At 43.8% G+C, this 26103-nt stretch overlaps 3 protein-coding genes across 4 annotated transcripts; 2 read left to right on the top strand and 1 right to left on the bottom strand.

Moving 5' to 3' along the window:
* The first annotated feature begins 1504 nt into the window (after positions 1 to 1504).
* Positions 1505 to 6290, top strand: LOC136764447 (N-acyl-aromatic-L-amino acid amidohydrolase (carboxylate-forming) A). 2 transcript variants are annotated; one of them, XM_066718516.1, is made up of 8 exons: positions 1505 to 1856; positions 2466 to 2561; positions 4227 to 4473; positions 4639 to 4834; positions 5034 to 5127; positions 5290 to 5397; positions 5540 to 5652; positions 5835 to 6290. In XM_066718516.1, the coding sequence occupies exons 3-8, from the start codon at positions 4238 to 4240 to the stop codon at positions 6033 to 6035; spliced, it is 948 nt and encodes a 315-aa protein (XP_066574613.1). In that variant the 5' UTR covers positions 1505 to 1856; positions 2466 to 2561; positions 4227 to 4237; the 3' UTR covers positions 6036 to 6290. The 2 variants fall into 2 exon arrangements, with proteins under 2 accessions (XP_066574613.1, XP_066574612.1); XM_066718515.1 differs by lacking the exon at positions 2466 to 2561 and having other exon boundaries at positions 1506 to 1856.
* Positions 6291 to 6380: 90 nt separating this feature from the next.
* LOC136764446 (claudin domain-containing protein 1) lies at positions 6381 to 9840 on the bottom strand. Its single transcript, XM_066718514.1, has 5 exons — positions 9631 to 9840; positions 8669 to 9018; positions 8405 to 8512; positions 8121 to 8258; positions 6381 to 7825 (listed from the first exon to the last, which is right to left on the bottom strand). Exons 1-5 carry the CDS (start codon positions 9762 to 9764, stop codon positions 7605 to 7607), a joined length of 951 nt encoding a protein of 316 aa, XP_066574611.1. The 5' UTR covers positions 9765 to 9840; the 3' UTR covers positions 6381 to 7604.
* Positions 9841 to 9933: 93 nt separating this feature from the next.
* Positions 9934 to 18526, top strand: ccdc86 (coiled-coil domain containing 86). Its single transcript, XM_066718513.1, has 4 exons — positions 9934 to 10697; positions 11578 to 11707; positions 11812 to 11886; positions 18123 to 18526. Exons 1-4 carry the CDS (start codon positions 10132 to 10134, stop codon positions 18342 to 18344), a joined length of 993 nt encoding a protein of 330 aa, XP_066574610.1. The 5' UTR covers positions 9934 to 10131; the 3' UTR covers positions 18345 to 18526.
* The last annotated feature ends 7577 nt before the right edge of the window (positions 18527 to 26103 follow it).

Below are 26103 nucleotides of genomic sequence, written 5' to 3'. Positions count from 1 at the left end.
ACACAAAACAAATTGTCACATGACAGCCATGGACTTCGTGAGTGTCTCAGTATCGTAAAACCATGTGTGTCTGTGTATGTGTAAACCACCCTTTCTGTGATGTTCCTGCACAAACAGTATGAGTGCTCTTTGTACTTAACTTTATCTTTAATTTGCATTAACGTTAATAATTGCCCATTGTCATGAGTGCAATAAGCTAATCATGAAAACCTCAAGAGGGAGAGAGTAATTTAATCTGTAACTCAAGTGTACGAGTAAGGTTAAAACACGCATGTGATGTGAACTCCAGCAGTGTATCTCAGTGTTCCTTACAGAAGTCTGTAGCAGACACACTCGGTTCCCAAAACATCTGATTCACCTTGCCTAGACACTTTCAGGGATGAGGTAAACATGGCTGTATTGATAACAAACCTTCCTGTTTTTGAAAGTCGTCCACAAGGTCACAGAAGAGGTGAGGTGGAGTTGTACGTACCAAAGGGGTTTGACATTTACTCATTAATAATATTTTTGATAATTCGGTAGCCAATATAATGTTAGACCTTTATATGAATCTGCATTTAATACATATTCATCAACTCTTCCAGTTATTCACATATATGGACTTTTTCTTTATACAAGAATTCCTATATAACCTATATATAACTATATATTGTTGCTTAGGGCTATTTTTGTCATGTGTTTCTCTAGATTATTTTATTACCATTATCTAATAAACATCTTATTGATTCACTGCGGTACTGTGGATTCCTCACAACATCGTCAATCTAAAAGAGCTGGGTATGCAGGCAGAGATGGTGCACAGCAGCTGAATTCACGAAACATAAACGGACCCAGATATACACCACCCCAGGCAACAGCTGCAGTGTTGCTTTATTTTGTGTGTGCATGTGTTTGGCTGTCTATCTGGGAGTTTTTATGTGACTGTCTATGACAGTGTGAGAGTACCTACGTGTGAGGTATCTGTGTGAGTGTGTGTGTGCCTAAGTAGGGTGTGTACTATACATATCATACTTTATCTCCAAGAGTCTCAGGTCTATTAGCAGGATCAGGATCTTCTACATTTCCTAATTGGCTTAATGGAAGCACTGTATTGATCCCCTGGGTGAGAGATCACACGCACACTCCTCTACTGTACAGAGAGAGGGAGGGGTGGGGTGGAGTTAATGCAGGAAATACTACTGAGTTACTGGAAACCGCAGTACATTTACACTGCGGGTCAATACAGTACAGTGCAGAGACAGTGATTGAATGGATATTGCAGTAAAGTAACACTGTACTGAGAGAGAGAGAAAAGAAAGTGCTGAGTGAATGAAATCCCGAGGAGGAAGGAAGTACTGAGGGGGAGGTGCTAGATAAAAGAGAGGGGGAGGGAGGGGCAGTCAAAACATATGTACTGAGTTACTGACTGGCTGTCAGAATCTAGCAGGGCATTATCACGGCATACACACAGACACACACAGAGGGAGGGATAGAAATAGCTAAGGAGGGCAGGGGTCACAGACAGAGAGAGTGAAGGAGGGAGGAAAGGGCTAGGGGTGTGGTGAATTATAAGAAGGTAGTTAAACTTGTTTATGAGAGATCGAGAGAGAGATGGTGTGCTGTTTTCTATGCATAGCTGCATGCAAACTAGAATTAGAGCTCTAGTGAATGACGAAGAGAAAGAAAGAGGGAGAAAGCAAGGGGGAGGTGTCAGGGAAAAGTAGGAAGGGAAGAAGAGAGATAGATAGGAGAGAGAGGAGGGGACAGGGAGACACAATTATGCAGGAGACAGAGTGAAGGGGACAGCGACAGAGACTGCGAGAGAAACAAGAAAAGTGAGTGAGCCAGAGAGACAACTGCACCCGACTTCAGGACAGGTAAGACTTTAACGTTCAATTACATATTAAAACTACAAAGCAACACCATACTATAGACACAACACTAGAGACAACACAGCAAAACACAGCACAACACCGCACTACAGAGACAACACAGCACCAGAGGTGGAAAGAATACTGAAAAATCCTATTCAAGTAGAAGTACTGTTACTTTGATAACATTTTAATCAAGTAGAAGTAAAAGTACTGGTATAAAAAACAACTCAAGTAAAACTAAAAAGCAGCTAATTTAAAAAGTACTCAGAGTACAAGTTACTTAGTTAATTTTATCAAAGCATTGTCACATGATCTCCAAGCAAACACTAACTCTAAAATATATAAAAACCAACATGCAGTGTGTCAGTAAGGTGTTGGGCACCACGAGCGGCCAGAACAACTTCAATGCTCTTGGCACAGATTCTACGAGTCTCTGAACTCTACTGGAGGGATGAACACCATTCTTCCAAAAGATAGTCCCTCAATTGGGGTTTTGACGATGGTGGCATCTAACACATCGGTCCAAAATCTCCCATAGATGTTCAACTGGGTTGAGATCTGGTGTCTGTGAAGGCCATAGCATATGATTCACATCATTTTCATACTCATCAGACCCTTCAGTGAGCCCTCGTGCCCTGTGGATGGGGAATTGTCATCCAGGAAGAGACCACTCCCATCAAGATAGAAATGTTTCACCATAGGATAAAGGTGATCATAACTTTGTAATGATTTGCAGTGACCCTTCCCTCTAAGAGGACAAGTGGACCAAAAACATGCCTGGAAAATGCCCTCCACAGCATAACAGAACCTCCGGACCCCCTCACTGTAGGGGTCAAGCAGTCAGGCCTGTACCGTTCTCCTGGTGTCCCACACATGCACTCACCCACTTGTCGAGAACACGAGCCAGTTGAGTGTCTGTGACTGAAGCTGCTGCCATTCGTGCCCCAATAATGAACCCTCTTTCACAGTCACTTAGGTTGCCTTTCCTCTTGCCATCTTGCTAACTTACCTAGAACACTAACAAATGTTGATATAAATTTATTGTTAGTTAATTGTGACGGACATCACTTGTCAGGATAGTAGGCTGTATTTTACGGAAACATCTCTTTCCAAAGAGCATATTGCTATTAAGTACGGGTTTATAATGTGTGATATTGTCTGATATTTTGTCAACATTGCTGATTGATGTATTCATTGTGATCGTGTGAAGGTCACTGTTTCAGAGATCAGTGCTATTTTGAAAACGAGGGTGATGCTGATTGGCTAAAATGGATATATTGCGTTTTTATATAAATCAGGAATGTCAAATGTTGCGTTTTGAAAAATAAAATAAAACAGTTTTTAGCATTGGGATTACAAGACATAACTCATTTTAGATTAAACTGTGTATACTATGTGAAAAGGGTACCCTCTAGGAGTATATCCATAGCAATATCTTTAATTATGTGTGAAATTGACTTTCATCACATTTTGCCACAAAGCTCTTCAAATATTTGCTCACTAATATGGTGTAACGATTCCACACATTTTCGATTCAGTTAAATTTTAGATTTTATTTCTTATTTTTCTTCACACACTTGTCTCCAAATTAATAACCTTTTTCTTTAAAAATCGAACAATTATTTTAACACTGCCAGCCAGGAGGTCAACAATAACAGTGTATTATCAGTAAATTAACAGTAACGGCTTATGCAACACACTTTAATGGACTTTGGTAGTTGTAGATTTGCATGAACAGTTCTGGAGTTGTCATGATTCAAAAGGACAATTAGAAACTCGCTGAGCCGGTCAGAGGTCAAACAGACGAACTACATCACCTGCGATTCTTCAATTGTGTATCAAAACGAGAGCATATACATAAACAAGAAAAACAATAATACAATTATTTTTGCATAATAAATTGTGTAAACTGCTGTAGAAATCGGTAGAAATCACTGCTGCTGGACTGGAGGACTGACTTAAAACTTTGATTAATTAACTGACAAGCCATAACCATCAGACACACACTGTGATTGGCCTGTTGAGTGCTGTGGGCAAATTTGAATGCATTGAATGCATTGTTTCTTCAGTTATTGGTCCATTTGTCTGTCTATCACACACTTTTTTTCCATGACAGCCTACAAAATTTGTACTCTGTAACGAATGCCTTCAGTACAATACTTCATTCAAAACATACTTAAGTAAAAGTAAAATTACCAAATTTGAAAAATACTCAAAAAAGAACAAGTACAAGAAAAAGCTACTCAATTACAGGAATGAGAGTAGTTGTAATTCGTTACTTTCCACCCCTGCACAGCACCACACTACAGAGACAGCACAACACAGCACCAATGTGACCCTCTCTCTCTCCCCTTACCACTCCATCCCTTTCAGCCACTGTTGCCATGGACACCTCCTCATCCTCCCAAGTCCTCCTGCCCCCCCTCTCCAGGGTGGTAGTTTCTGGGGGCACACATGGTGATGAGATGGGGGGGGTGTATCTGGTGCAGGGTGGGGCGCCTTGTCTGAAGAGGACCACGTTCACAGCACAGACGATTCTCTCGAACCCGCGTGCCACAGAGGCACGAAGACGCTACACAGAAGCTGACCTCAACCGCTGCTTCACCAGTGCCTCCCTCAGGTCAGAGACTGCACTGCATGAAGACGGAGAGACACAGATAACGGACAGTCTCTCTCTTTACCGGTGCTCTGTGTTTTCCAGTGTGTGGGTCACTCACTGATATAGTCAGAGTAAATCAATCAGTGTATCAATCAGTCTCTCTCTTCCTCTCTCTGCCTCTCTCAGCACCCCTCTCTCTGCAGACAGCCCATATGAATTGCGTCGGGCTCAGGAGCTGAACCGGGCCCTGGGTCCGAAGGGGGGCCCAGGGGCGGTGGATGTTATCTGTGATCTGCACAACACAACAACCAACATGGGGCTGTGCTTGATCGGCTACTCGACCAGGGACTGGATCTGCCTGCACCTGTACCGTTACCTACAGGCACGAGCAATCACACGCCAAGCTGCCCCATCCAAACCTGTCTCTCTCTCCATCTTTCCTGCCTCTCCACCCCCTCTCCCTTTATTCCCCTTTTCAATCTCTCTCTCCATAATAATAAAAACAATTATTTTCCACCCCTCAGGTCCCTGTTATTAACACCCCTCTCTCTGTCCCTTCTCTACCCTCCGTGACCTTTCAGGAACAGATGCCGTCAGCGTCAGTGCGGTACCTGGTGTTTGAGGAGGGAGAGGAAGGGTCCTACTCTCTGGAGTCTATGGCTAAGCATGGCTTTGGTAAGAGCAGTACTGTCTGTGTCTCTCTGCGTGTTTGTGTCCCACTCTCCATCTGTACTGTAGTGTCCAGTCAGTCTCTCTCAGTGCAGTGCTAATGTACTGCAGCTTCCAGTCAGGCAGTCCATGCATTTGTATTTACGTCTCTCTCAATGTCTCTCTCAGCAATGGAGATGGGTCCTCAGCCACAGGGAGTTCTGAGAGCTGATCTGTTCTTCCAGATGAAGCAGGCAGTAACCCACACACTGGACTACATAGAGCTCTTCAACACAGGTACAGAGAGGCAGAGAGAGGCAGTCAGTGTATTAGTCAATCAGTGACAGTGTATCAGTCAGTTCACTAGTTAATCACTCATAGTGTAATACATATTAACATATTCAACTACTGTCTTTCTCTCTCCCTCCCTCTTCCTCAGGCACAGTGTTCAGGGGCGGGGGGGTCGAGGTGTACAGAAAAGTGTGCACTTTGGATTACCCCCGTGACCCCCACACCCACCAAATCACTGCAGCAGTACATCCCCAGCTACAGGTGAGTAACAGAGAGAGCAAGAGAATGTTGGAGCGAGAGGAGGTAGGAGGGAGAGGAAGAGAGGAATACATATGTCAGTCAATAGTTAACAGAGAAACAGATCAACTGACTAAAGTACACAGTGACTAGACACTACTGCACTCTGGCTCACCTCCCCTAATCCCCTACCCCTCTCTCTGCAGGATCGTGACTTCTGCCTCCTTTCCCCGGGAGATCCCCTCTTCCTGACTCTGGCTGGGGGCGAGACATTGCCTTATGAGGGGGAGACACCGCTGTACCCAGTGTTTGTGAACGAGGGAGCATACTACGAGAAAAACATTGCAGTCACACTGGCACAGAAAGAGACTGTGCTGCTGCCCCCTATGTCTGTACAGAGGGAGTGAGAAAGGGAAATGGTGGGAAACAGAGAGGAGGATAAATGGAGACTATAACTGTATGGGGCAGCAGTGTGGAGTTGTGGTTACTGCTGTTGTACTCTTGAGCAAGGGACTGGACCTAGATTGCTCCAGTAAATGCCCAGCTGTATAAATGGGTAAAACATAATGTGATATAATGTAACAATTGTAAGTCACCCTGGCTAAGGGTGTCTGCTAAGAAATTTAGAAAAATTAATAATATAATTAAACAAGTCTAATTTATTAGTTTCTCTCTGCTGTCTTTCACAGACTCTCTAACACATACTCACAATATATAGTAGAAGTAAATACATTAATTTATATAATACAGTATTGCAGAATTTTATATGTATTTATTAATATGTGAATACAGATATTGGCACTGTACTCCACTGTCATTGTACAAATAATAACAGTAAAAAAATAAAAGTAGTGGTTTATAGTTGAAAGACAGACACAGAGCATGTGTGGTTTAGTGTGAAGATGAACACAGACTCTCTCTCACACACACAATCTCTTGCACGCTATCTCTCTCTCTCTGTCACACACACACACACACACACACAACAATCACTTGCACAGTCATGCTCTCTCTAACACACAGAGAGCATGCAAGAGATTATCTCACACACACACACGCACACACTCATGCTGATGCTATCTCTCTATGTCTGTCAAATACACACACGCTCACAGTTCCAGGTTAATACCAGTATAAAACAGGTTGTACAATGAGCGGATTGGAGGACAGAGGAGCACTAAAAAATAAGAGATCAGACATCAGAAAGCCAGCAGCGCCCCCTATAAAGCTGCGCTGTGCAAAGTGGCAGCAGCCCCAGGGAACCCTTGCTGTGGTTTTTACAAAAGAACATGCTGTTTAAAGAGGAGAGATGTGGTTCTGCAAGGTCTCCTGTTGGACAGACAGGGCTATTGAAACGACAGGGCAGCGGATCAATGCGCAACTCGACACTAGAAACACTCAATGAGCATCTCCTGCGCAAGCTCTGATGACATCATAGGCCCCAGGCCAAGCAGGGAAGGAATTGGGCACAGTTTCCTGCCCTGTCTGAACTGAGCCAAGAGACCCCACACCTCCCCTACCAGCAAACAGACCATCTGGCCATAATAATAACAATCATACAAATGATAAAACACAACAAATACCTAAAACAAATGTTCCAAAGAAACCATATTTAACACAATAATAATAATAAAAACTAAAAATAAAACAGGCATAAATTAGCCAAAGCACACAGGTTTAAAAGCGCTCTTGTTCACAACTTGATCGGAAATGACATCAGAACAAAAACAATAACAACAATCTATAATAATAATAATAATATTAACAATGACAGTGCTGCTGATATTGAAATTATAGATTGATTAATCAAGTCACTACGTCCCCTCTCTCCTTCTCTCTCCTCCTCTCTTTACTGCCTTCTCTCTCCCCCTCATCCCTTCCCTGCCCCCCACCTCTCTCTCTCCTGCTCTCACCTTTCTCTCCTTCCCTCTCTCCTGCATCCACCCTCCTCTCCCCCCCTCTCCCTCTCCCTCTCTCTATGCCACTCTGTAGGCCCTCATTCTGCAGTACTCCTTGCGGTTGGTCCGGGCTGCCCACACCAGCAGGGCCCCTGCCATGGCCTGCAGGGGGCAGGATACAGCTGCCAGGCACAGCGACCAGCCCACCGCACCCCCCACTCCGTGAGGGAGGGGTGACAGGTCCTGCAGACGCCACACCCCCAGCACGAAGCAGCACACACTGCCCAGAGTACACACCGCTGGGGTGGGGAGGAGTGAGAGAGGGGGTGAGGGCAGATGGGAAGAGGAGAGAAGGGAGTTAGTGTTGTGCAGACTGGACATTTTACACTGTTAATTGTTAAACCACTATTACAGTACAGTACACAGAGACAGAGACACAGAGACACACTCAAAGAGACATAGAGAGACACAAACAGTGAGACAGATACAGATAGTGGCGCACTCAGAGAGACAGAGACAGACGGAGACACAGATAGAGACACACTCAGAGAGACAGAGACACACTCAGAGAAATAGAGAGGCAGAGAAACATACCTGCCAGTAGGTGTAGGGCCCCGGTGGCAACAGTGGGGTATAGGTTGTGGCAGGCACACGCACACAGCCCGATCACTGCACCCAGCAGCACCAGGCACAGACTGACCAGGGGCAGCAAGAATTGACAGCGCCACAGGTCTGAGAGAGAGAGAGAGGGGGGGGGGGGGTGGAGCAAGAGGGGGAAGGAGATGGAGAGGAGAAAAGGGTTTATATAGTGTGGAGACCCACACTCTGACTCACACTCAAACTCACTCACACACACGCTGTCTCTGTCTCTCACTCACAGGTCCTCAGTATGTCCTCCTCACTATTGTGGTTGCCTGGTTCTCTGTACCGAGGAGTGAACTGATTCTGCAGAGAGAAACTCACACACTCTGTCACCAGCTTAGGATCTGAGAGAGAGACGGGGGAGAGAGAGGGATGAGGTTAATCCATTGTACATAAAAAGACAAACTGTGTTCTCGGTCTCGGTGCAGTGTAAAAGTACTGTAGTGTCCAGTCAATCAGTGTTAATGTACTGTACTGTATTAACCCCCTCTCTCTCTCACCTGGCGCTCTGTACCAGTGCTGGTCCGTCGGAACAACGATACACCTCCTCCACAGTCCCAGCGTGCCGTTTAGCCGGTAGAGAGCATCGCTGTCCATCTTCTCGTCGAACTCGCCCCCTCCCAGGAAGTCGTCCCGCAGCGTGCGGAGTTCCGAGGCGTTGCCATTGCCATTGCCATTGCCATTGCCATTGGCGACCCCGGTGCCATCTGTGGAGGGGAAGGCAGGAGGGCTGCGGTACTCGTACCAGGCATCGGTTCCCACGGCGACGGACAGATAGACGCTGGAGAGCAGGCTGAGGACCGAGCCGATGACCAGGGCTGTGGCGAAGCGGTTGTCCACCATCACTGACCTGAGAGAGAGAGAGGGTTAATACTGTATAGTACACACTGACTGACTGGACACTACAGTACATTAACACTGACTGACTGGACACTACAGTACATTAACACTGACTGACTGACTGGACACTACAGTACATTAACACTCACTGACTGACTGGACACTGTAGTATATTAACACTGACTGACTGGACACTACAGCGCATTAACACTGACTGAGTGACTGGACACTACAGCGCATTAACACTGATTTGGGGTCGGGGACTACATACATGGTATAGTACAATAGCAAGTCACGGCAGATTAGCACAGCACTAATGCGATGACTCTTGCTACCATTAGTACCGCATTAGTAACGTCTAGTTACACGGAGTCTGTGCGCTCGTTAACATCAATAGTAACAAAATAACAACAGCAGTTAATGGGTCGTTATTGGCGTGCGGCGGTCACATACAGATAGTGTCTATTTGACCGGCAAATCAGCTTTACAGATCATCAGAATCAACCAATCAGGACGCAACCCCACCCCACCGGCCGCGCTATGACTTGTGTCTTGCAGTCGCTTAGTCGAGATTATGTTCATTTTCGTCTTTATTTGTGCGCTATTGTTGTTATGATCTTACCCGATCCGCCCGTCTAGTTTTAAATCCCCAGATAAACCCCTCTTCCGGTTGCCACGGAAAGAATACGACACCTGGAAGGAATATGGGCCCGTCGCGGGGTATTGTGGGAGTTGTAGTTCTGTTTTGTAAAACATCAAGAGGAACACAACATACTGTCTTTTCTACTAGATCGACATATATCTATCAATCTTCAGCAAAAAGAAAAGAGGATGTAAGAAGGTCTAGGATACCACAGCCCACCACAGTCCAGTGTAGTCCAACTCCCGCCAGGAGGGGTCGCCATCGCGCTGTGCGCTCCTCACGGGTCCACACATATCGCTGGTCCACACGCGTGGAAGCAGGAAGCGAGTTTCACAAACACGTGTGTGATGCACTGAGGGGCAGCGGATTGAAATCTAGATCAGAGTCGGTGTAGAGAAGCAGCCTGCTCGGTTCTGTTCGTATACATAACACTGACTCACCGAAACACACTACCACCACCGGACTCTTTTGGGCCGAACAATGTCTCGGCGCCGGCCAAGTACTAGGGCCGAACCGCAAGACCCTGCGGTATCAGTAGAGGTGGACGCGGCGGTTGGGGCCTGGATGGGGAGAAGCCTGCGGGCTCGAGTAGTACCCCCTGCCTCTTCTCAAAGTTCCACGCCGGGCAGGACACCCAGTCGTGCCCCCCGGAGGTCGGTAAGGGTGGCTGGGGCAGCAGAGAGTGCGCCCTCGGCGAAGGAGAACAGAGGCGAACCGAGCCCGGAGCGAGGGGGAGAGGAGGGCTCCATCTCGGGAGAGAGGCCAGGAGCAGGGGAGACCCGGAACACGGATCCGGCCGAAGCTCTGCCTTCTGTCCCGGCGGGGGACTCCGGTTCGGGTGCGGACGGGCTCAGCGAGAAGGAGAATCTGGCCGCTTCGGAGGAGGAGGATGCGGCGGCAGAGGTTGGTCAAAGTATCCCGGGATCGAAGATGAAGAAGAAGAAGAAGACGGACACAACATCAAGGCAGGAGCCCAACCGGACTGCAGTGGTGCCGCTGGGGAAACCCAAATCCGGACGGGTGTGGAAGGACCGTAACAAACAGAGGTGAGAGACCGAGAGACAGCTGTTACAGACATGAATACACGGTTGGACGGACGGATGGATAGATAGGCTGAAGTTTGAAGCATAACGAGCTAGGACCAGAAAGGACAGGCCGACTGATATATGAACAGTGACGGACAGATTGAATGACCGAAGGGGGAAATTGTGTTGCAGACATTAGCAATACAAAAACATTAAGAACATTAAAAACAGAAGAGCCCATACAAGTTCAATCGCTTAAAACATAACAGTACAATTCAACAAATACGGCCGATAAATAACACGCATCACCATCAACACGAGCATCATGCATCCTAAATGCGATTGAAAAAGGTTCACAATCGATACAGATAACCGAGCACACGCAATACATGTGCTCAGGTATTATTCATAATTTATTTATCAGCTGAAAGGACAAATTTCCTGAACCTATAGTCCCACACCGAGGAAAGCTAAACCTGCGCCCTGATGGGATCAGCTGCATCTCTGCATGGACAGGCTGGTAAAATAGCCCGAGTCTTCTAATGTGAAAGATTGTGCAAAGAGACACCAGTAATCTGTTCTCAATCTTATTTTTGTTCTAGACATTTAACTTCCCAAACCAGCAAATCATTGAGGTCAGACTTGATATGGGAAGAATAACTAATATTCATGTCTTAATTTCCTTAAAAAGATCAGTCATTGGTTACCCTTCTTATAAATATCAGTATCAGCCTCAAATGTTTATTTTTCATAAAGAAAGATAAAAAAAGTAATTATACTGCTGCACAACTTCTTCTGGCACACTTTTAACGTGGTCACACCAAGGACATAGACCCTGTTATTATTTATTCTTGTTATTATCATTAGTATTTATATATTTCTCTCTATCCCTCTCTCTCAGGTTCTCCGCTCTCCTCAGAGACAAGCCCTTGTGTTCTTCATGGGAGAGGAAGATGGAAGGGAGGAGAGAGAAGGAGAGGGTGAAGGGGCTGGCCAGACAGCTACAGGATGACAAGAAGAGAGAGAGAGAAGTACGAAGGCGGGGAGGGAGACAGTGGTCTAATACTGTTTATATATGCTGACTGACTACAGTACACTAATGCCATATCATTACTGATTTGTCTCCCTTTCTCAGGAGAAGAGGATGAGAAGAGAAGAGACTCTGAAGCGAAGGCTGGAGAATGAGAGGAAAGCTGAGATAGTGCAAGTGGTGAGTCTGTGTGTTTGTCTGTCTTTGTGTGTGAAGAACTGTACATCTTTCCATCTTTTCTGTCTATCTGTGTAAACAAGGTCACTGTCTCACGGTCTTTGTGCGGAGCATGTCACTCACTTGCGGAGCCCCTTTCACACTGAACGCGCAGTGGACGCAGCAGGGCAGTCAGTGGGCTCTTGTTATATCAAAAGCTTTATGACATTTGATTGCCAAGCATTTACCATTCAATTACATCAGGGAGAAGAGCTTAACCTTTATTTCACACAAAATAAATACACAGACCTACATCAATATTTTTAAACTCCATCTCCAATACCACTATCATAATCCCTCGCACAGTAACCTAAAATTACTCAATATAACCATGCTAATGTGTGTTTATAATAGATATTTATAGACATCATTAATATATATGCGAATTTTGTGTAATTTGCTGGATATGGTCAAATAAGTAATCGTCATACATTAATATTGATATTATGCTGTTTATATTAATTTAGCTTTAATCTGCCAGTCCACAATCTATTGCATATCACACACATCTTAGCTGGACCACAGCAGTGCTGTTGCACAATCCACAGAAGGATGCACTACAAATTACAACCAGAAATGATTGAAGTTAATGATGTGTACAATTTAGCCACAGCTCTGTCTCTTATAACAAAACATTTGCGGCTACATCATACTTTTGTTATTTTAATATATTGCCTACATTATAATATCAAGCTAAAGTTTTTGAACTCTTTCATAATGGAGGCAAACTGCGATCCTGAAAAGCTTCCTTATCAACCTGCTGCTCAACATCCCATCACTTTTTAGACTATATTGGCTTCTTTCATTGTATTGACAGTTATCGTATAAATATTAAAATAATCGCTGATCTGTTTCTCCTCCATTTTAATTTCTGTATCTCCACTGAGCTTCGTACTTTTCTCCAATTGGCTGATGGCTGTCTACGTCACTGTGCAGTGTGACAAAAGTTGAAAATTGTTTCTCTTGTGCACCTCTCCGCTTTGCTGCTTCTTGACTCCGCCCCTCTGCCAGGGCGCTATCCCATCTCCATTGCAATCAAAGGGGTCTGCCATGCTGTGCTGCCACACTGTGCCCAGTGTGAAAGCCCCTTTATGCTTCTGTGTCTGTGTCTCTGCGAACATGTGTGGTTGTCATATGCAGATGTTCGCATAGGTGTCTGCCAACATACATGCACATAATGTTAACTCGTGCATAGTGGGCAGTGTCGCTTTTACCAACTCAGAATCTACAGAAAACGTAGAAGAAACACAGAAACATAAACCCGTTTTCTCTGGTGTGTCATACATAATTGTATTCTGTATATATATTATCTGTAATTAATTTAGTGTATGAAATGGTGAAAGAGGGTTTTCATTTCGACCACAACATTTAATGCAACTTTTATATTTTGTGCACAAAATGTATTTTTCCTTACATCATTTCATGGACATAATGCATACTCAGCTGTTCATTCCATCCACAGAAGGCAAAGTACGTTTTACATTTCATCTACAAAATTACTAAGTACGAAATAATTTGTACAACAAAATACTAATTGTATGCACAAAATGGGCATTTCGTAGGACAAAATTGTGTGCACAAAATTATGCATGACCCAAACTGCCCCATAGTTTTGTGAGATCTCTGCACGTGGCTAGGCCAGATGAGAGGGAGTACAGTTTGTTAGTGCAACAAATGTGTTTCGTGGAAGAGGAGATGTATTTTAAATACTTTTTTTATGTCACCACATACTTTTTCTGACCTGCTGCAGTGCCTACAGCCATACATTGTACACCAGTCGACCCACAACTCGCCAATAAGCACAGCTGAGTGATTGGTAGTGGCTCTCAGAATCTCCCTGCTCAAACAATCAGCGTTTGTTTGGCATACAGGACCGCAGATATGTACGGTTTTTAGATTTTGGAGGTCTGTGAGTCGGCCCAGAAACCTGCTCTCTCTGTCACTATGCAAAGATGTTTATGCGTATTGTTGCAGAAGCATAAATCAGGCTTTACTGTGCTACAGTTCAACACATAATCAGAAGAACGGGGTCTGATAAGAACCAGTTTTCTCCAGTGATTTGGGCTTAATACATCCCATAACCCCCCTTATATTAAACTAGGACTGCGCGATATGACGATATATATCGTATGATAGAAAAACGTCTATCGTTTCATATTATGCTCTATCGTTTACATCGTGGTGTCGCAAATCCCACTCTTTACGGCAGTATTTTTCGTCATTTGGACGGTTTGCGTTCTTCCACACGTGTCGGATGCGGCAAGAAATGTCCGTCAGAAACGCAAACAGACATGGAGAGAGTGACCTGACACACAATAACCACAGTAACCAAGATATACTTTAATGCGCAAGCGCACATGGTCCGCCCGCTCTTTTTGCCGGGCTGAACTCGAACTGCAAGCAGCACCTCCGACTATGGAGGGTGATCAGTGCCAAAATTAAGATGAACGTGATTATGAACATGAAGATGATTATTAACATGATTACGAAGACGAACATGAAGAGGATTATGAACGTGAACATGAAGATGATTATGAGCTCTGGATAGGACGATACGCGCACTGGTCCCGCCCACCAGCTCTGATTGACAGAGTTCAATCTTTTGTCACATCGAAAAAAAAAAAATACAAGAGACGCTACGAAATGTAGAAGCGCATTGAGAAATGTGAATAGCAAAGAGACAAACGGGAAATAAATATATACATGTTGAAACTAATGAATGTATAAATACATGTTGAAATAAATCAACAAATAAATAGACGAATAAATAAATAAATATACCTAAACATCATCCATACATCATAATTCGGACCCAAAAAATTCCAGTCTCACAGTCGTGCGGTTTAACCAGTACTCTGGAGCCTCGCTATGGCGCTGCGGTGAATCTGCATTGTGACGCGGGAGACCGGGGTTCGAGTCCCCGCTGTGTCCTTACGTTATGAATATAGCCTTCCTATATCTTTATGTATGTGTACTATAGCTCCACAATACATTGTATAAAGCCTAAAATTATTGCAATAGAGTAAAATCTAGGACTTAATCTAACATCTCCCTTTATGTATAGATACCGTGTGAGCGAGTAGATGTGTCTCTGTAAATTTTCCCGAATAAAAACAAACGAAACACAATATGGAAACTATTCAGTTTTAACTTCCATTGAAACACGTCTGTCCGCCATCGCTCTGCGTCTGACTGCCGACTACTTTCTATGGCAACATTGTAAAAGCGGACAGTCTGCATCTGCATCTTCATCAGTGGTATTTGTTGGGTCCAAATTATGATGTATGGATGATGTTTTTTAGGTATATTTTATTTGTCTATTTATTTGTTGATTTATTTCAACATGTATATATTTATTTCCCGTTTGTCTCTTTGCTATTCACATTTCTCAATGCGCTTCTACATTTCGTAGCGTCTCTTGTATTTCTTTTTTCGATGTGACAAAAGATTGAACTCTGTCAATCAGAGCTGGTGGGCGGGACCAGTGCGCGTATCGTCCTATCCAGAGCTCATAATCATCTTCATGTTCACGTTCATAATCCTCTTCATGTTCGTCTTCATAATCATCTTCATAATCATAGTAATAATCATCTTCATGTTCATCATCATCTTCATGTTCATAATCACGTTCATCTTAATTTTGGCACTGATCACCCTCAAAACCCGACAATACGCGATCGCACGCCCAACCCCAGCTAATTTAGACGGATATAATTTGTATAAAAATTAAAGAATACTAGTTTGTTTGCATTTTAATTAATTGCAAAGCAATGCAAACAGATGCAGAAAGTTTCCTTAGATGTTGAAGTGGTACAACAGTTTTTAGTATTATTATTATTATTATTATTATTATTATTATTAATAATAATAATAATAATAATAATAATATAACTATTTTGTATTAACAACGTGCTGTACTTGTAAGTAGAATCGAAACGCGACAGTCAGTAATGTCTCTCTCTAGCAGATGTTAACGCGCCACTATAAACCTGGATGTGGTAAAGCTACAGTGAGGGAAAAAAGTATTTGATCCCCTGCTGATTTTGTACGTTTGCACACTGACAAAGAAATGATCAGTCTATAATTTTAATGGTAGGTGTATTTTAACAGTGAGAGACAGAATAACAACAAAATAATCCAGAAAAATGCATTTCAAAAAAGTTATAAATTGATTTGCATGTTAATGAGGGAAATAAGTATTTGACCCCTTCGACTTAGTACTTGGTGGCAAAACCCTTGTTGGCAATCACAGAGGTCAGATGTTTCTTGTAGTTGGCCACCAGGTTTGCACACATGTCAGGAGGGATTTTGTCCCACTCCTCTTTGAGTTTGGCAACTCGAACCTTCAGCTCCCTCCACAGATTTTCTATGGGATTAAGGTCTGGAGACTGGCTAGGCCACTCCAGGACCTTAATGTGCTTCTTCTTGAGCCACTCCTTTGTTGCCTTGGCTGTGTGTTTTGGGTCATTGTCATGCTGGAATACCCATCCACGACCCATTTTCAATGCCCTGGCTGAGGGAAGGAGGTTCTCACCCAAGATTTGACGGTACATGGCCCCGTCCATCATCCCTTTGATGCGGTGCAGTTGTCCTGTCCCCTTAGCAGAAAAACACCCCCAAACCATAATGTTTCCACCTCCATGTTTGACGGTGGGGATGGTTTTCTTGGGGTCATTCCTCCTCCTCCAAACACGGCGAGTTGAGTTGATGCCAAAGAGCTCGATTTTGGTCTCATCTGAGACCACTTTCACCCAGTTCTCCTCTGAATCATTCAGATGTTCATTGGCAAACTTCAGACGGGCCTGTACATGTGCTTTCTTGAGCAGGGGGACCTTGCGGGCGCTGCAGGATTTCAGGCCTTCACGGCGTAGTGTGTTACCAATTGTTTTCTTGGTGACTATGGTCCCAGCTGCCTTGAGATCATTAACAAGATCCTCCCATGTAGTTCTGGGCTGATTCCTCACCGTTCTCATGATCATTGAAACTCCACGAGGTGAGATCTTGCATGGAGCCCCAGACCGAGGGAGACTGACAGTTATTTTGTGTTTCTTCCATTTGCGAATAATCACACCAACTGTTGTCACCTTTTCACCAAGCTGCTTGGCGATGGTCTTGTAGCCCATTCCAGCCTTGTGTAGGTCTACAATCTTGTCCCTGACATCCTTGGACAGCTCTTTGGTCTTGGCCATGGTGGAGAGTTTGGAATCTGATTGATTGATTGCTTCTGTGGACAGGTGTCTTTTATACAGGTAACGAGCTGAGATTAGGAGCACTCCCTTTAAGAGAGTGCTCCTAATCTCAGCTCGTTACCTGTATAAAAGACACCTGGGAGCCAGAAATCTTGCTGATTGATAGGGGATCAAATACTTATTTCCCTCATTAACATGCAAATCAATTTATAACTTTTTTGAAATGTGTTTTTCTGGATTTTTTTGTTGTTATTCTGTCTCTCACTGTTAAAATACACCTACCATTAAAATTATAGACTGATCATTTCTTTGTCAGTGGGCAAACGTACAAAATCAGCAGGGGATCAAATACTTTTTTCCCTCACTGTACCTGAATCTGTACCCTTTACAGCGCATGTGTTGCAGGATTACTATTACTTGTGTTATTGTTGTTATGTGACAGTAAATCATGTGTATATGTATGTATGTGTGTCATATATATATATATATATATATATATATATATATATAATCCCATAACATAGCACACGTAATAGTAATTACACACCACTTGCGCTGTAATGTGTTGCATTCTGCATATATTTACCATGACAGCCTGCATGTAGTATTTGTTAGTTTTGCATATTTAATGATTAACGAAATACTTTTTGTTTGAATGTCTTTGGTCTTATTTTGTAGCTTGATTGGATAAGAACAAGAAATATCGAGATATACAGTGTATCGCCCAAACTTCTAAAAATATTGAGATATTATTTTTAAGTCATATCGCCCAGCCTTATATTAAACAATTGGAATGCCTTAATTTTAACTGAGTGTTTGTGAATCAATTTGTGTGTGTCGGTCAGTCTGTATCTGAATAATATTCTCTTATCTGTCTGTGTCTTCTGCTGACTATTAGTGTCTGTCTGTCTGTATTTGACTGGCTGTGTATCAAAGTCAGCGTCTTCTATTTCACTGTTCTGCCTGTTTTTTCTAATACTCTTGCTCTTTCCCACCCTCTCTCTCCGTCAGATCCGGAACCCAGCGAAGATCAAGCGAATGAAGAAGAAGCAGCTCAGGCGTGTGGAGAAGAGGGACACCCTCAACCTCCCCCAGAGGGGCACACCATTGGCCCGGGGGGAACCCAAACGCCCACGGAAGAGGGGCACAGGGGGACCGGAGCAGATCACGATGCAGCACACCACCACAGCCCCCCCACCGCCCCCCACTACTGCTGCACAGGAAGTGGCCTGAGCTGTAGGACTACAAATATTGTCATGTGTTGTTTTTTTTTTGCAAGGATTGGTTTTTTTTTAACCCCTTCCTCATTCCTTGCTCCATTTTTAGGGGTGGTTTCCTTTGACACAGACTTGTCACCCCTGGCAGCAGTGGAAGGGAAGATGACTATCACAATTAAAATGTGTCTTTGTAGATGGTGTTCTGTGGAATTGTTATTGTTTTTGGGGAATGTGTTTACAGTGTGGAGTGCCAAGTCTTTCTCACCCTTAATTTCAGGTTTGATTGAATAGATCTTTTCAATGTACAGAATAGCTTTAATTTCTTTAAATAGCTCAAAGCCATGTCCCCCTCTCTCTCCACCTCTCTCTGGCAGTGTGATAAAGGGATTTTACTCCTAGACAAACAACCTCAGACTTTTCAGTTGAGGACAACTCACAGGCACTGAAATTGTAAATTCAAAACCATCTTTATTGGAATGAAGTTTATATAAGTATTGCAAAAGCATGTATGATACAGGTGGACTCTTCCCCTTGCCCCCCCCCCAAGATGTACAACACTGGGAAATGTGTGTATGTGTGCGTCTCTTTCTCCTTGGCCTGACGAGTCTGTGACCGAGTATTTGTCTTTTTGTACATCTAACTTAGTGTGAGTATGGTGTTAGTATATTTTTGTGTGGGAGAGTATGAATTTGTTTTTGAATATATGAACAGGAACATGCATTGGGGGTGTGAAAAGGGCGAAGGTCCCTGCCTCACAGAAAGTGCCCTCCTCTACTGAATTGTTTGTTCCCCTGGTTGACAAATTAACGCCCCCGTTAATCATAAGTTTTTGGGACTTCCATGTATGACTGTATGTGCATGTGACTATGAATGTGTGCTTATGCCTATCCGTATGTGTGTGTTTGTTTACAACAGTGTAAAACAACCTAACAAAACCACTGCTGCAGATAAACAACCACAGCTTAAATTAAAGAGAAACTGAAAGTAACAATAAACACAGCCCAGGCCGTCAAAACCACCGAATCCTGTTTACGAATCTCCCTGAAAATATTTTTAAATTGAGATAATCCCCTCTCATGAGTCTGTTTAGAAGTTATACTGATCCACTGTAATGGATCCAGATATATCAGCGCACTGATATTGTCTGATATTGGCCTTTTACAGAAATATTGGTAAGCTTTTATAATGCATTTTCTCAAACTATTGGCTAAATATTTTTTTCAAATTACCATAAAATCCTTCGTCAAGACATCTGACAAAAAATAAATGCATGTTTATTTGGTTTTACAGTCATTATATATTTATTTGCCATACTTTTTTAACAGTTATCGTGTTTAGTTTTCCGCTGGAAGCTTCGGACTCCACTGTCATTGTCATGTGAAGCGGTGCAGTGCGCACACTACTGAGCACCGTGGTGAAAGAAAAACTCACCCATTGAGAAACATAGGGCTTATAAACCAACACAAGTGTGTTTTACTAAAACCCTGAATCACAGTGTTTTTGAAAGCTGTGCAGCATTTGAGTATCCATGGTTTTGGTTAGTGATTATTCTTATCATGACTGAAGATTACAGTGTACTATGGTGCATTTTTACTGAAAAGTGAATGAAATTGCTTTTCAAAATTCACAATCACAATTAAAATAAAATAAAAACATTAAATATTTGCTGAAGATGTTGACTGGATATCAGCAAGCAAATGTCTGCAAATGACGATCAAGCTCAGATCACAGTGAAAAACGCACCTTGGGTAAATGTTAAGGATAAATAACAATGTTGGTTGAAACTATACATAGTATTTATAAAACTATTCAAAATCCAACATTGTGTTTGGCTATAATCCGTAATGCAATACTTTAAACAGACGCAGTAAATTAGTTACACTTTTGAGGGCATTTTTAAATGTATTTAAAAAAAAAACTGAGCTTCTTGCACTATAACCTGCTGCTTGTGAGCCTGACAGTACCAAACGTGTGTAGCATGATAATATTAGCTAGGTCACCACTTAACACTATCTTATAATTTTTTCTAATGTACAGAACATGCACATTTTTCTATTTGTGTGTGAAATTGTTAATATACCATGCATAGAACATGCATATTTTTATTTTTTCCTTTATTCTCCCATATTCTGTTTTTGCAGTGTTTGATTTGTTGGTGTTATTTATGATGAAAAGTAAGGTTAACTACTAACAAAACTTACAGTTTATTATTTAAATGTAAAAATATCACAATTTCTCAGTCCAGTACAGATTTGGCCAAGTGTGCCCGTGAGGGATACAGCACAGTACAGGTGTGCCTCAGGTTGCCAGTGGCTTTGTGCCAGTCTGGTGTAGTGCCAGCGAAGGCAGGTGACTTGCAGGAAACCACCAGAGATCCCGGCAATAAGATGGTTTTTTTAGATTGAGATGGGAGATGAGGACGGTGAGGGGAGAGCTAATATCAGATGATTATTATTATTATTATTATTATTATTATTATTATTATTATTATTATTATTATTTCTTGGCAGACACCCTTATTCAAGGCGAAACAAAAGTGCAATAATACAGTATAAAATTACAGATCAGACATAATACAATTACAGGTTTCAGAAGTGCATTGGGAAAATATAGTTTAATACAAAATAAAAGTCCTACATCCGAGATTTTAATAGCCAATAAGTACAAGATATGCTGAAGTCAGGTAAGAGCTAAAGGAAAGGGGGCAGAGGGGAAATTACAATAAACAACAAAATACTAGCAATGTAAAAGCAAGCAGCATGATTATTTATTTATTTGATTGTTTAATAGGAGATGCCCTTATCCTCAATGACTTACAAAATATAAGAGCATTACAAAAGTGCAGTAATACAGTACAGTTCATAATATAATACAGTTACAAGTTCAAAAAAGTGCATAGGAAAATACACCGATCAGCCATAACATTACGACCACCTGCCTAATATTGCTGCCAAAACAGCCCTGACCCTTCGAGGCATGGACTCCACTAGACCTCTGAAGGTGTGCTGTGGTATCTGGCACCAAGACGTTAGCAGCAGTTCCTTTAAATCCTGTAAGTTGCGAGGTGGGGCCTCCATGGATCGGACTTGTTTGTCCAGCACATCCCACAGATGCTCGATTGGATTGAGATCTGGGGAATTTGGAGGCCAAGTCAAGACCTTGAACTCGTGATTAATTAGACCAGGCCACCTTCTTCCATTGCTCCGTGGTCCAGTTCTGATGCTCACGTGCCCATTGTAGGCGCTTTCGGCAGTGGACAGGGGTCAGCATGGGCACCCTGACTGGTCTGCGGCTACGCAGCCCCATACGCAACAAACTGCGATGCACTGTGTGTTCTGACACCTTTCTATCAGAACCAGCATTAACTTTTTCAGCAATTTGAACTCCAGTAGCTTGTCTATTGGATCGAACCACACGGGCCAGCCTTCGCTCCCCACGTGCATCAATGAGCCTTGGCCGCCCATGACCCTGTCGCTGGTTCACTGTTTTTCCTTCCTTGGACCACTTTTGATAGGTACTGACCACTGCAGACCAGGAACACCCCACAAGAGCTGCAGTTTAAGAGATGCTCTGACCCAGTCGTCTAGACATTACAATTTGGCCCTTATCAAAGTCCCTCAGATCCTTATGCTTGCCCATTTTTCCTGCTTCTAACACATCAACTTTGAGGACAAAATGTTCACTTGCTGCCTAATATATCCCACCCACTGACAGGTGCCATGATAACGAGATTATCAGTGTTATTCACTTCACCTGTCAGTGGTCATAATGTTATGGCTGATCGGTGTATACAGTTCATACAAAATACATCAAAATAAGTCCTACGTCCTAGATTGTAATAGCTAGTAAGTACAGACAAGTTGTACAGTCATAGTTAAGAGCTAAGGGGAAGGGGGTATAGTGGAAATCCAATAACACAAGTACTAACAATGTAAAAGCAAGCAGTATGAGGAAAACGTTACAAAAAGTGCAATTTTACAGGAGAGCTGAGCCACACAATTACAGTTACAGTAAATTACAGTTACAGTCTGAAAAGATGTGTCTTGAGTTATCACCGGAAGGAGGTCAGAGACTCTGCTGCCCTGACTTCAGTGGGAAGGTCGTTCCTACACTTAGGGGCCAGGGATGAAAAGGAGCTCTGGAGCAAGGGCAGTGGAGAGGAAGCAGAGTTAATCATCTGGCACAGGAAGACAGGAGAGGTCTGGACGGGATGTACGGAGAGGTCAGGGTCTGAAGGTAACTCAGTACAGTGTGGTCGAGACGGCAGTAGGTGAGGGTCAGTGTCTTGAACTGAATGCGTGCCGGTATCGGGAGCCAGTGGAGGGAGCGGAGCAGTGGAGTAGCGTGTGCGAATCGGGGCAGAGAGAATACCAGACGAGCCGCAGAGTTCTGGATGAGCTGGAGCAGCGTGTAGTAGATGCAGGCAGGCCGGCCAGGAGGGAGTTGCAGTAGTACAGGCGGGAGAGGACCAGTGACTGGACGAGCACCTGAGTCGAGTAGTTAGTGAGGAAGGGTTGGATTAGGCGTATCTTATATTTACACTAACCATCTGACTGCACATATTAACACTGACTGACTGTACATTAAAGTACATTAATACTGACTGACTGGACAATGCAGCACATTAACACTGACTGACTGACTGGACACTACAGTACCTGAACACTGATTGACTGAACACTACAGTGCATTAACACTGACTGGACACTACAGGACATTAACACTGACAGGTGAGGGAGAGGAGAGAGGAGTGAGGAGAGACCAGTGTGACAGCGTACCATAATTACTTTTGATTTTTAAAAATAGAGAAGAGAGGAGGAGCAGGAAAGAGGCAGAGGCTCTCTGCAGTTGGTCCAACTGATAAACAGTCTGGGACTTTCCACAAACAGGAGTTATAACAGATAGAGCGAAACAGAAAAAGAAAGAAGAACAGAAGACACCAAGAACACATCAACACACAATGACGGCCAACCAAGTCTACTATCGCTGGGTACAGTACAGCTCTGTGTCTGCCTGCCTGTCTGTCTGATCGAGTGTCTCTCTCACAGTCTCTCAATCTCTCAGTGTCTGTGTCTTTCTTTGTGTATCTGTCTGTCTGTCGGCTTGTCTCTCTCAACCCTGAGTGTCTGTCTGTCTCTCCAGAAAAAATAAAGCACAACAGGGTCCACATCCTATTTCAATATTTTCTACTTGGCACTTGGTTGTTTTGACTTACTTCATGGTGATTTTGACTGTCTCTCATTATTCTGACTGTAAATCTGTGTGTATACGTCTGTTAAGACTGGTGCTCTGTGTCATTGCTGGGGCAACATTGATGTCGCTCAGTCACGCCAAAGAATTCGAATTTGAAAGAAAGATGCATTTAACTTTCTGGTCTAAATACCGTTCGTTTTTTAAAATGCTTCAATAAATGTATCCGGCAGTACAGTGCCCTTTGTCTTCAGGCCGCTATGAACTGTAAACAATGTAACTATTTCTTCTCCACAGACCCCGCCCGCGATAAAACCGCCCTCTAGTCTGTCACAGAAAGATGTCCGACCAGCATTCTGCAGCCCCGCCGCCCCCTACCAGAGCCTGTCACACACCAGCCTGCGAGTGTCCAGGCCAGAGCCCGAGAGCTCTGAGGTGACAGTGGTGGTGATGGATGGGAGCTCAGGGCGCACGAAGAGCCTGGTGATGCAGCGCTCGGACACTGCAGGGGAGCTGTGCCGGCGGCTGCGGGAGGAGCAGGGCTGGGGCAGTGGCGGGGCAGGAGCAGGGGGCGCTGAGCTGGCACTGGCGCTGCGGGGGAAGTCAGTGGACCTGAAAAAGAGCCTGAGAGATCTGGGGGTCAAAAACTGCGCCACCTTCATCACCTACCAGCGCTGCCATGGGGGGTAGAGAGGGAGAGAGGGGGGGACAGACAACTATATACATCAAACACAATACCTCCCACTCACAGCTCTGTCTCTCTCAGTCTCTCACCATCAATCCGTTCTGTCATATCTGCTGCGTGGCTCTGTAAATCACTGGTCTGATCACCACTCCTCTACTGTCTGCTACACACAATGATTTTTTTTTTGCTGTATCATAAAATAAGCAAAAAAGTACTGTATTCAAATTTCCTTTCTGTAAAAAAATATATACATTAAAATATATTGTTTTACCTGTGTGTTTAGTCTCAATCAGACAAACCTATTATTTTGTGCTTTCTTTCTCTCTCTCTCTCCAGTTCTGTACAAGTTTGTCCAGAGACTCGAATCTGAGCAGCAGTGTGCAGATGTGTGAGTGTGTGACTGTGTGTGTGTGTGTCTGTCTTGTGTCCTTTCACAGAAAATGAAAAGCTCTCTGTTGTCACCACACCACCACACTCATGCTCTAGGGCAGGGGTTCACAAACTTTTTTGACCCAGGGACCCCTTTGATGCCTAGATTTTCGACGAGGACCCCCTCCTACCAAAGGATTGCGGGGCGGAGGCTGGCGGTAAAAACGTGTGATAGCGGGGGGGGGGGGGGGTTGGGGACTACAACAACATGCGAAAGCAGGGGGTTGATTGCCAGAGGATTGCGGGGGGTAAGGGGGGAGGATTTGGCCTCGGACCCCCTAGCACTCCCTCAGGACCCCAGTTTGGGAACCTCTGCTCTAGGGTACTGGAGACTGTCCATTGATTTCTATGGAGTGACAGATTAAATTTGTCAACTTGTGCCTCTCAGTTTGGTGCCTCTCTGGGGCTGAAGCAGCATCTCAATCAGCACTGTAGACAGGATGTTGTTTTGGGAGGAGGGGTAACATTTTCCAGTTTAGTCTCACTTTAAGCGTTATGCACACAGGGTACTTAACACACACAGGGTACTCAACACACACACAGGGCACTGAACACACACAGACCAGCTATATTAACACACACTGTGGCTGGGTTATTGGCTTTGCTTCAGATTTCAGACTGAAGACAGAGGCTTGACTGTGACCCTGCAGCACCTGCAACATCAGAGCACCAGATTGCTCAGTGTGACACTAATGATTGACACACTTTATCAAACTGATTACATCACATTATCTTTAAATCAGACAGAGATTCTGAACCCAATCCCCCCCCCCATCACTAGTCTCGCCCCACAGACTGAAGAACAAAGCCCACCAATCAGCAGCAGCTTAGTGCACAATATGAATTATTTCCAGCCAATCACATTGCTTCAATACATACACTGGATGTTGCCTGTTCCACTGGGTGAGAGAAAGCATCTAGCCTGCAAATAATTGACTGAATAAATACATTTTAAAGTAAGTAGATATTGTGACACACTGCAGGGCATAAAGTGAGTAGATATTATGACACACTGCAGGGCATAAAGTGAGTAGATATTGTGACACACTGCAGGGCATAAAGTGAGTAGATATTGTGACACACTGCAGGGCATAGTCCAGGATGATATGGGAGGCGGGGCTGGAATCCCCCACAATGCACAGTGTTAAGGCATCCAGCGTGGCTTAATTCCCTTCAGTGCCAGTGTGAATGTTGGCACCAGTCGCCAGTTATCAAAAGAACCCAATAACAGGGAAACGCTTATGAACTTGTGTTACCAGACAGTGCTTCACAGGATAACAACCCCCTTCATTGGAGTGCCTGCCTGGTCACTGACTGTGGGCTGGACCATGACCCTCAGCGTTTTTTCAATCGTGGGATCAAAAAGAGCTTCCCAGCTAACACACACATTATTACGTTGCTGCTACGTTGTGTATTAGCTGGGTCATTTTTAAATGTAGTAATAATTATAATTCAACCAATAGAATCAACG

This window comes from Amia ocellicauda, chromosome 12 (genome assembly GCF_036373705.1).
Source record: "Amia ocellicauda isolate fAmiCal2 chromosome 12, fAmiCal2.hap1, whole genome shotgun sequence".
NCBI lineage: Eukaryota > Metazoa > Chordata > Actinopteri > Amiiformes > Amiidae > Amia > Amia ocellicauda.
This window is presented reverse-complemented; position numbering and strand designations above follow the sequence as displayed.